The sequence below is a fragment of the Asterias amurensis genome, chromosome 9, assembly GCF_032118995.1.
Source record: "Asterias amurensis chromosome 9, ASM3211899v1".
NCBI lineage: Eukaryota > Metazoa > Echinodermata > Asteroidea > Forcipulatida > Asteriidae > Asterias > Asterias amurensis.
Window position 1 is genome coordinate 2,263,267 of NC_092656.1, and position 12,573 is coordinate 2,275,839.

At 37.0% G+C, this 12,573-nt stretch overlaps 1 protein-coding gene across 3 annotated transcripts in view; it reads left to right on the plus strand.

The window, feature by feature from the left end:
* The window catches only part of LOC139941675 (neuronal acetylcholine receptor subunit alpha-3-like), a 55,299-nt gene that overhangs the window by 12,492 nt on the left and 30,234 nt on the right, over positions 1-12,573 (plus strand). For 2 of the 3 annotated variants that reach the window (XM_071938274.1, XM_071938273.1), the window contains exon 2: positions 11,738-11,925. In XM_071938274.1, the coding sequence (XP_071794375.1) occupies positions 11,856-11,925 (70 nt within the window). In that variant the 5' untranslated portion in view covers positions 11,738-11,855. Of the gene's footprint in view, positions 1-8,966; positions 9,065-11,737; positions 11,926-12,573 lie in introns of those variants that run through there. The other variant, XM_071938272.1, reaches the window with a different exon arrangement.

The following is a 12,573-nucleotide window of genomic DNA, read 5'->3' on the forward strand; positions in this document are numbered from 1 at the left end:
TGATGGAAGTGTGTCGAAAACAGTCAGACCCAGTCGATTAACACAAATCAGGTCAGGGGTATATTTCCGGAATGAATAATATAGCCTTCGGAAATAATTGTTATAATTTTGAATCTTCTTTTTTTTCTTTTCTTCTTGTCATTGTTTCTATCAAATCTATATTACATTTTAGACAAATTCCACGAACAACCACAACTCATGTCCACTTTCCTTTAAAAGCAATTTGAAAAACATCAACAAAATAAATCAATTTCTTGTTCAGCTCAGATGAAAGCAATTTTACAGTCGTTTCTTCAATTTATTGTTCCGGTTTTCTCCCCATAAAGAAAAGTAATTCAACATGTCAAAGCTACTCCATTACCGTCTGTGGTCAAAATAAAGCACTAACCAACTGCCTTGGCCTAGATAACCGTTGATTGGTCTGGAGCCAAACGTCATTATCTTTCTACTTGTTTTTGCCACTCAAGAAACAGTGCAGTAATTCAAACTTATATCACAAAATCTATAACATAAAGACATAACAAAATCCAAGAACTGACAACCCAATCAGAGCGATCATGTAACATTTCTGCAGTTGGTGCGATGAACAGACGCTCCTATAAAACCCTGAGCAAACGCTGAAACTCGTATCCTGCGTGGCGATAGACGACAAGTGATCCGTTTGCCATTCACTCAGCACGACATCATCTGTAACTCCTCAGTGAGTAAATTACCCATCTGCCTGTCGGTGTCACAGATCCCGACTCCAAATGTTACCTGTGCATGTTCTATCAAAGTGAAACAAGACAAGTCACAGAAAGAAAATCTGTCTACGTGCTTTTTGTTTTTTGGAGTCAGTGGATACAGTCACAGCCGCTTTGTGATTCCCACTGTGAGGAAGTTCCTCCTTGCACGCAACTTAGTACTGTTCTCTCTTTCTTAAAGAAGCAACTTTGAATAATTATGAGAAATGTCACGTTGAAGCTTACCAAATTAAATAAGAGGCTTTTATTAAAGAAGCAACTTTGAATATGAGAAACGTTTTCGTAAATATACGAAGCTGACAAATATGATGAGGCTTTTGAGAATCAACTTTAAATAATGAGAAATGTTTTCGTAATGTTGAAGCTGACAAAATTAAATAAGAGGTACTATAGGCTTCGTGTTAAACAGCGTATAATTCGCTTCATAAAACTAAAATGTATATGTATAGTCGAACCGTAATTGCAGAAGGACGGGACAAATTGTGGCATAGTTATGTTTAAAGACGCTGGACATTATTGGTAATTGTCAAAGACAAGTCTTCTCACTTGGTGTATCTCAACATATGCATAAAAAAACTGATTGCGAGACCTCAAATTCTAAACTTGAGGTCTCAAAATCAAATTCGTGGAAAATTACTTCCTTCTCGAAAACTATACGTCAATTCAGAGGGAGCCGTTTCGCTCACAATGTTTTACACTATCAACAGCTCTCCATTACCAAGTAAGGTTTTATGCTAATAAATATTTTGAGTAATTACCAATAGTGTCCACTGCCTTTAAAGTTCGTTTCATAATTGTGAAAGAACACAGTAGATTATTGCAAATAAAACAAAACTTAATTCACATAATGGCAGGTGTAGTTTTAGTTATACAAATTTCTTTTGAGGATATTTGGAAATCTTACTTATTTCTCTTCACTAATTCGCTCTTCGAAATTGAGTCATTCGTGAAATAAGATAACAAAATGTTCAATGCACTTCCTCCTTTGTTTTGAAGATTGTTCCGGGCATTTATTGTAGTGGCTGTTTCATTTATGGGAATTAATTAATTCCTGGCTCCTTAATGAGATTACGTGTCCCGTATGCGCGTCCCGTACTTGGCACAGTTTCAGCTGTGAAGACAACGTGCCGGGATGTACTGGCACCATTTCCTTTTTTTGTAAAGGTAGTAAATAGGAAGCCACGTTTGAAAATATTTCTTCCAAGTTGCTATGTTGCTGCTGCTGTTTACTGCTGCTGCTGCTGCTGCTGCGGTTGCGGCTGTGTGATCAACCGTATACATGAGGTAATCATACACGTGAAAATTTGGGCTAAAAGCCGCTGCGTGAGTCAGGAGAAACTGGTGAAAAATCATGCACAGTGTTCAGCATTAAACCCATTGTCCGTAATTGAGCAGAGGTATCAGATACAGTTTTCAAAAATTAATAATATTACTTCAAATCAAAGGAGAAGTATTTCACGAAAGAAATTGTTCTTAAGTATGAATTTTATAATCGGTATACGCTTTTAGACTATACGGTGATGTTCTTACCACGTTTTAGGAGATTGAAAACGCATAACTTTATGACCCGTTGGGTCGCTCGTTGAACCCTCACCTTCCACAGTGAAACAACGCTGTGCCCTTAATATAAATTTCAGATTGTGAGTTGTGCAAGATTTGACATCTATGATCAAGGGCTGTTTTAATAACACAACGGTTTGTCTACATCAATCATCCGGGGGGGGGGACACACCGTGTAGAGATATCTTGGGCATTATAAATCCTAAAATAATTGTGGAGAAACCCGACATGCTGTAGTTCTCTTCAACTGTTTAAAAACTTGCTGAAAACTCATTTATTTAACTCCAAATATACTTCGCTTGTCATGTCTTGAGTATTCAATATATGTCTATGTATTCTATATTTCTTTGTTGTTGCTTATGTTTTTGTTTTGTGTGTGTCGGGCTCGAAATAGGGTCTTGTACACTAAAAAGATGGCAAATTATAATATTATGCATTGTTATTGTTATGATATTACTAATAATAAAACCGAGTGTAGTTTGCGGTTTGGGTCGATGACGTTTTTAATTGGGTCAAATAACCACGATGGTCAATTGAGATTTGTCCCCATATTTTTAATATTATTCGTGTTGCCCACAAGCTTTTTAGTATGCACTCGTATTTAAGTAAGTAGTGTTCCTTTTAATTGAATCACATAATTAATGGCGTGCATGCTGTAGGTCAAGAGGAGGTCAGTAAATCCACTCAGTGACTGGTGATGAAACCAATTTAAACCTTTTATAGGATCTCAGTGGATATCTTTGGTAGGAATTAATCCACCGCATAATGTATGTTGTACAAGCGGATTGGATATACCTCCACATTTTTTACAGTATTTACTTGAGTAATACATGTACCCATAAGACGGTTCTGCACGGATGGATGAGAGTTTTTTCTTTCTTAATATTCATCTTGAAGGACACGAACCATGGATAATGAAAAGGGTATCCGATGGGTGTCTTCAAGTGTAAGATAAATAGGCATAAGAGAGCCAAGACTAATGCATATATACTGTTCAATTTGAACCATAGATACAGAGATTATGCTGAATGGCGAGAGGGTTTATCGAGTTATCTGAATGTTTCAGTACAGTACAGTGGTTTAATGGATGCTGTTACCAGATTTGTAAACTCGTGGATTTTCTCATACAGCATTCACATTGTATTATAGCTTTAGAGCCTCTGTTATCATCATCAGGTACCTTGCTGGCTCCTATGCAGCGAGTTGTAATAGAGTTATGTAGAAGAATTGTTGTATTTAGTCTCCAGAAATACTTATTATTATTGTTGGTTTGAAAGAGATCAGATTTGATTTAGAAACGATTTATAAATGTCAACAGTTGATACACTCTTTATGTTGATTTAAATGGCATATTGCCTTCGCGTTTGGGCGCTTTTGGGCTATACAAAGCAGTTGAGTAAACCATGTACTTCTTCATAATGGTGGCTGACTGTGATTATAGTAAATGGAAAAATCACACAATTTCGAGGGACAGTTATGTGAATCACTAGCTTCAACTTTTAAAACATCTTTTCAACCATATTTATTTCTATATATTTTTTTCTGTGATAATGTATGTTTGATTAAAGAGAATAAGATTTTATCCCCGGATAAAAAAAATACATTAATTTTATGACAAGCGTTTTTAATGCCCAAAGCGCCCAATCAGAAAGGCAACGTTTCCCTTTAAAATCCGAAACGACTATCCTGGAAAACAACACCTTTAAGAAAATAAAATTCGCATATTTATTCTTCGTATGCTTTACTTCCCTTAATGCGCAACAGTGCATAGACCATACACAAACCGACCCTTGATTAGGCGTCGACCCTAATCTAATATTCATATTTTTTATTCTGACAAGCTTACATTACACCATTTGCAAAAACTAAGTGCACACTACGCTTAGCTCCTCTCCTGTGCCCCGAGGTGATGACAAATAACCCGACACTGCAATTACACAGCAATCCAAATTATGCATCACAGACGAGTATTGCATTTTATTATATACTTTTTTTTTTTTTTTTAAGTTTCAAATCAATGATGACTCCCACTTATTGACATTGTCATGACTGCCAAGTTGATTTTTCTCGTAATGTAACGATGGCTCATTCGATTAAGTTACTAGCGTGTGTACGTGCATTGTTCACCTGAGTCCACTTAGTGTATGAGTTGGGAATCGAAATTCACTCCGGGCGTGACCTCTGCTGTCTCTTTTAAACACCGGGATGATTCAACTTTATAGATTTATACTTCTGCCTATAGAACAAATATTATGTTCGGAGTTTGGATGACTTCTCATTATTACTAGTACTACGTTAGTGACCAGAAGAGGGGCCTATTTCCCGAGGCCGAACTTGGGGTCAATATCTGTTATACGAAGCCCTGGTAGGTGAAACACAAACAAACAAACAAACAAACACCCCAGAAATAAATATAGGTGCTGTAGTATTCTAAATCTGTTCGAACAATCATTAATCTGTTTGAACAATCATTAATCTGTTTCAATTATTACTAATCTGTTCGAACGTTAACTAATCTGTTTGAACGGTTTAGTGATCCATTGGAATGGTTTACAAATCTGTTCGAATGGTTAACCGTGGTCCTAGCTCTATGGGTTAACTAGTACACGTTCCAGCTAATTTGATACTTTGGAATGCTAGGTGGCAGCAGACTTACTTGTAAATTTTCCGATTCTGAGCATCCGTGAATTTATAGGTTTCTGGTAAGTAAACTAAAAAGTCTGACATTGTTGATACTGCCACTTTTGTGTTGATGTATAGTTCTTGTCAATGTGTGTTAATGCTATATGTATGAATCTTCTTGGGTTTTTTGTTGTTGTTGTTTTTTTTTTTTTGCTTTTACTAGTTTCATTACTTTGTATTTGGATAATTTGAGTTACCCTGTATCAATTAATATCAAGGGGCCCCCAAAAAAACAATTAAAATAATTCAACAACATTTTAAAAACTACCGGTGATTAATCGTAGTTTTATCAATTATGGTAGTCTGTTGTTTTCTTTTAAAACAACAATAAGGTGCAGATGTAAGAGATGGCACGAATTACAATAACAATAACAGTATAACATAAATCGTTTATTCATCCAACTCCAAAGAAATAACCAATAGAATTGTATTTCAATTAGTAACAACAAAAAATACTCCAGAGTGGTATAGTTGGATGATGATTGTTATTAGCTCCATCAATACAAGTTCTGCCCCTTAACTTGCTTGGCTTGATGAGCTCCTGATAATGACGAGATCGAACCCCGGCTGCGTCTCCCGAGACAAACCAGTTGGTGGTCCGTGTAAAAAATCAATGCGATTAAATGACTCACTAGACGGCCATTACGCATTCAGAAGAGAAACTGATACTAAACAAACATTTCACCGGCTTGAAAACATAGCAACTCTTGGCCAATTAGCGTCTCCCCGTTAGTTAATGACAAGCTCTGTGTGTGTGTGTTTCGTAATAAATCATGAGCTCGGTAAACATTGAACCTTAATTAATGCATCTCGTCCCTGTGTTTCACAAAACTGTTTAAAAAGAAATTAAAAAATTTTAAAAAAAATATGCGTGGAGAACTGAAACTGGGGAAGCAGTGCAGTTTAGACATTCATTAAATAAAAAATTTGCATCGAGGATAAAGAATATTCATTCTGGTTTTGTCCATGTGCACCGATGTGTGGTAGCACTGTATACTCAGTACTTTCCCGAGCTCTGTGAAAAAAATCAGGACGAATTACTCTGGTGGGATTCGAACCCACGACCTTTGCAATTCCAGAGCAGTGTCTTTAGACATTGCTTGACAAGTGTGCATGTTTTAATGTTTAAAACCCTGCCGGCACTATGTGGAAGAGCACCCATACAGAAATGAATATTCATGATTTGTTTTCAGTCCGATGTCACCTTCAGATATAAAATCATGTATTGCCATTAAATTATTATGTTATCTTTATAGGCTCAGAAAGTTTGTACTCTAAACTGGGAACAAATGTTATTTTTTCTTTGCAAGTTCGCCCCAGCAAGGCTAAAAGCCACTCTAGGTAAGGGGTTAAAAGAATAACAATGGTTAAATATTAAGAAGAAAACACTAGATGGAGGATGGAGGGAAACATGCACCAGGCAGGGAGTTCCAAAGTGAAGAGTAGGTGGAACAAAGCTGTTGGAATGGCTCCTTGTTCTACATCTCAGCAAAACAGGAGTGTATGGGTGAGAAGAAGCAGACAGTCTTGTTTTACGCTCAAACATTGTCTAAGATGAACTAGGTCGGACCTACCAGACACTGGTGGCACTCTGGTATGCAGAACTACTACTGACGGTGGGAAAGAGGTTGTAACGATCCCACAGATTGAGATATTGGACATTGAGTGGCACCCATTCCCCCATAAATAACACCAGCTCTTGTATTGGTCTAACTAGCGGATACACACTACAAATTGCCACTTCGTTAGATGTTTAGCTTTAAGGACTCCATTCTCTAAACCCATTGTGCACATTCTAACAAAAAAAACGAAACTGTCTTAAGAATATCATGGTTTGTCGAGTTATTTACTTCTCTGATTGCTGATGGGAGAAAGCTTTGGATCCTTCAGTCCACGTGGGGTCGATGTATTGTTAGGGGTTGTTGATGCTGACCATCATGTAACAAAGGAGAGTTCCAAACCCCCCTCTCACATACCTGGACGGATTTATATCAGCATTGTTCACCTTCAAGACACATGGGCTCCTTGGGGGCATATCCCTTAAGGATTAGGGCTGAAAATCCTTTCTTGAGACCCACCAAAATGGATACCTTACCTTGGAGGGGATCGGCCAAGAAACTTTGTAAACTTTTCGGTCAAAACAGTCAATGTAAAGTTGAAATACTCTTACCATAGAGAATAGTAGTTAAATTGTAGTAAATTGTCAAGTCGTATTTTGTGAAAATCCGAATTCGAGTAACTTATAAATGAAACAAAAAATTTGAAACCGTAACATTTTACAATCACTGTGAAATTTGCTGGAATTTCACTTTATTTGTTTTTTATTGTTCTGTTTTAAAATCATCTGTATTGAATAACATAAAGCTAGGCATATAAAGTTTGCAATTTGTGAAGCTGTAAGTGTGTTGTTTAAGGCATGACACTGTCGGTATCACCCCCAAAATTGTTTGCATAAAAACTTACTTTCTAATATAACGTAAGAGAGTTCTTGACAGTAAAACATTGTAAGAAACGGCTCCCTCTAAAGTAACGTAGTTTTTGAGAAAGAGTTAATTTCTCACTGAAGGCCTGAAGCCTTTTTTACGGCATTTTTGTGAAGAACAAGTTGTGCAAACAATGTGTTTTTCTGTCATTATTTTCTTACTACTTCGATGACCAAATTAAGTCCACATTTTCAGATATTTGTTATGTTGTGCACATTTTGGGATACACCAAGTGAGAATACTGGTCTTTGACATTTACAAAAGGTGGCCAGTGTCTTTAAAGGACTACGTCCACAGTCGAGTGTCAACTTGAAGACAGAGCTTTCATAAAATAAGCAGCAAGACCCAGCCCTGATTAATTACAAGCCCGATGTCAGAAAACCGCATCGGCTAAAACTAATTTGCTCCGAGCATTAATATCTTGAGTGTAGCACCCTCAGCTGTCGGAATAATGAGCCTGGCGCTGACAAGAACATACACAACCCCGATAGTGATATTGCTTTTATGGTCTCCTTGTTCAAACTCAGTGAAGATTATGTTGGTCATTCTTGCCAAGACTCATGGGGCAAAAAGGGCCTGTAAAAAAATTCATTACTTAAAAATAATACATATTAAACAAAATGTATGTCTTCTTTTGATACGAGGCTGTAACATATCCATACACAGTTGCAACGATTGTTCAGTAAATTTAAACCGTGTTTTTTTTTGTTTTGTTTTTTATTGGGGGTGCAGTGTTTTGTTTTTGTCCATGTTAATTTTGCTCGTTATTTGTGTCTTTGTTTTAAGTTTTTTATCTTCCAAGTCAAATGTTACAGTAAATATAACATGTCAAGCGCCAAACAAAATTGGCAGATCGGCTGTTTAATATTAAGCCATTAATAATAGCAATGTGTGTTATTTGTGTCTTTTTATAAAATCAAATTTAAGACTATGTCAATGAGTGGCTGACGGACATTCATTTTACGTACCTTGCTTTTTATTTTTAAGGACGTGTGACCATTGTGTTTTAATGACATTAAACAAAATTTAAATGTAGAGCACTTGGTTTTCAAAAGCTAGTAAAACCTCTTTCTTTTTGGAAATACCTATGGTGCCTGAACATTCCAAAGGAGAGTGTACACATTCAGGTGGTACGCTAGTCTTGGATTCAAGACGCTCCAGTTGTGTAGTCACGAAACACATAATCGCTGCATACCGCTATCACCCCAAGAACAACTCGCCACTACGAATCATGACTAGAAGCACCAAGGACGTATAACATTGTTTATTTACCTAGTACAGTTATGTATCACTATGACCACGGTGTCTTTGAATCACGCGCTTAGCCAAACTGTCACCGTTATGACGGAGTAAATCCAACATTTAAATCACAATGGCACCTCTTGCACAATAGCCACTGTACGCCCAGCTCAGTCTAATTAGATACGAATTGGATTCCTTTGTGTGTGTTGAACTAGCATCTGGCAGTGTCCATGTTATATTAACAGCTTGTGGTACGTAACTGCAAACATAAAGGGTTAACGGTAATTTGCAAAGGTGCGACGAATTGTTATACACGGTTTCATTGATATATATCTGAGCTTCCAGCATGAACTTGTAAGTACCTATTTCTATAGTTTATGATTTACAAACAAACTCAACAACTAGAAGGCATTTATTTTGATAATTGGTTGCAGTTTTGAATGTGTATATATTATAAATAACGGTTGCCTTTTGTCATGTTATTGGTTTGAAATTATTCAGTGTGGATTTACATTGTTTATATGACCCCGGACACGTGTGAGCTTGCCTGTAGCAAATCGTTATCATAACATTTTAACGTGTGCATTTGACATGATTCAATGAAATTATCGGCTAGTCTGACTATGTATGAAAACACAATTTATATTTTAATATTTATGTGGTCTTGATGGCAACATGAATCAAGTAAGGCGTTCTGTCAACAATTTATTTTAGCTGTGGGCTGTTGATTATTAAAGTCACTGGACACTATTGGTAATTACTCAAAATAATTGTTAGCATAAAATCTTATTTTTTAATTAGCAATGGAGAGATGTGATAGTATAAAACGTTGTGAGAACTGGCTCCCTCTGAGCGATAATTCCTCACTCAAATAATAAAATACTTCGGCTGACGCCTCTTACTGTCTGAAAGCACACACATTTTGTGCAACGAGAGTGATTTTCCTTTCGTTATTCTCTTGCAACTTCGATGACCAATTGAGTCCAAATTTCCATATACTTTTTATTTTATTTTATGCATATGTTAAGATACACCAAGTGAGAACACTGGTCTTTGACAATTACCAAATGTGTCCAGTCCGTGTGAGTAAACGACAAAATAACCCTAATAATTTCTATGTCATACAACGTAAAAGACAGCATGAATTCCAAGCCATTTCGTTATGTCCTTTTACAAGTTAGTATAATGAATGGCTTTTCTTGATAATTATTCCCACCAATCTGGCTTTCATTTTGGTAATGATTGGTGAGGAGTGGGCATGTCAAATTGAACTATACTAATTATTTAAGCAGATTTGTGCAATTATGTCAACTTTACAAATTGTAATAAAATAGTTAGGTTTTAGAATATATATTGCGTTGGTTGCCGATGCGTCATGCATCCATTAAACGAGGTAAGTTTTAGACAGTTTGACCCCTAAGCTTCCTAAGTGGTTATTATTCACCATCATCATTAGTGGTCGCAACCGAGACCCCATTTGTAACGTCACGCCATGAGTCTGTATCCCTCATCAAGTTTGGAAGGTCCACAATTTCAAAATATGTGGTAATTATTCACGACAGTCATTCTTAACCGAGTATAACAGAAGTGACCAGTAATATATCAAAATGTTGATTCGGAGGTGATCTTGACCATTACAGCAAAAATGATGCTTAATGAAAACCTCGTCTGGCAAATCAACGTTATAATCAACCATTGCCAATTGATTATTGTATTGGTTGCGTGCCGACTACACCAATGGTAACACCAATGAAGGACACGTGCATTAACTACATTCCCAAATTGCTCAGCGCAGGTTTTTTTTTTTCCCCCTGCTAAAACAAAAAATCATCCTCAAGGAGAAGACAAAAATTACATGTCAATTTTAGAGAGCGAATCGGAAACCCTATTTAATGACCTTTATTATTTCTGGTTTAACCTCGTGCCCAGAGGCTCCTATGAGAACATCTGCAACTCCTGTGGTATTAGTGTATGTATTAGGATTTAAAGCTGACTGCCTAAATCGTGTGTGCATTGGTTCGAGCGATGTACTATACCCAGCTGGTATTGATTGATCACAACCAACTCCGGGGACGCTTTGCATGTTTTTTTCTTTTTTCGTGAAATGTGTAAACGGTCTATGGGTATGGCGTCGCTGTAGCCCTGTGTGTGTGTGATACTTTGTTTCATGGATGGGACAAGGACATCTTTCTCTATGTATAGGCCTATGAATTCGGTTGAAGAAGTGCATTCATTTGTATTAAACATTAGGACATTACACAGTCTTTCACTTGATGTAATTTCTATCACAACTGTAATGTTATGTGTCGAGTTGAGTACATACAATTTATGTTCAACATACCCAATAGCTGTTTACCTTTGACGTAAATCCATGTAGAAAATATTTACCAAGTATAATAACTGCACCTTTTTATATTCGTTTATAAAAGTGTCATTGGGAAATAAGGCAGTTAAAATAATGCCCTTTAAAATGGTGTTGTTGCCTTTGCTGTTGAGGTTTTTCCATGAACTATTGTGTATGTTAATTGTATGCATATTATGTTTACAATTATCATTAAAAGTTAACATAGTCTCAACTTTTAGTCTGAATTGTTTGACGTGGAGTTGGGTAAAAGCCAAATGTTTTTATGCCTAACTGTGACACAAGCCGAGTTGAGGATACATTGCCGTCCCACTTGATAACCCATATTCATTCGCTCTTTGACGGTTAAAGAAAAGATGTTTTCCTCAGCATGCCAATCGATATCCGAATCGATTATCGTATAACGGGCGCTGGTCCCGCATTACGGACTTCCTGCACTTTTCTCCTTTCTATCCCTGGCTCCCCGCGCTGCCTTCCCTGTGTCTACCTCTGAAAGCAAACCGATTTACATCACGTCAGTGCACGGGGGAGCAGAAAGCAAGTCACTTATTCACTAACCCCGTGCTCCCGCCGCACGTTAATATTCTGTCATTATTCACATTCTTGACGGGTATCTCACGAAAGGTCTCTTCCCGTTTCATCCTCTCTCTCTCTTCCTGTCGCAGATTCTTGGGTCTGCTTTGTGCGCTGAGGTCAGATGTGTGAGAAGGTATCATATCATCATATGATTGAATGCCAGTACTTCGCTAAGAAGAGGTGACTGACGCTGTATTGGATATTAACATGGATGCTATATCATTTTGTGCTGCACTGGTTGTGCTGTTGCCGGTCTTTCTCTCTATCTTTGGGCAAGGTAAGTTACCATTAAATACATTCACTTCAATTATTAGTAGGGGTACATGAAAAGGTCAGCACACAGTAAGCCCCACGCCTCCCATATAAAAATGTGTAAGGCTTATAAACCTCTAACCTATGAACTTTACACATTGAGATATAATAATACCCATATACCCTTTCCAACACCCAATGTCAGTGCTAAGTAACATGTGCTTGCCACAGAATATCCACAGGCATTGGATCAATGGTCTATGCTGTTATAAATATTGCATTTACACATTTCCTATTATGCATAGTGTTTGCTTTGTTATGTCGAAGCTCAACGCAATTGTATTACGAAAAATTACATTCAGTCGTGTTTGAAAATAACATTTGAGAGCGGAAGAATTGTCTTTAAATTAAATTTGTCCATGTCGATGTCTTGAATGTGTACGCAATATTTATTAAACGCAGTGTATTCAACCGAAACACTCACGCAGGTGATGTAAAAAGCACTGGGCAGAGTCAATATTTTTTTATTAGTTTAAAGGTACACTATAATAAAAGTGTTTATTATTATGCTGAATGGCTCTAAGATTTGTTGCAGATATTACACGAGCCCGATAGGCACGCACATACGTATGTTATTAAAGGCGCTGGCGCTATTGGTAATTACTCAAAATAA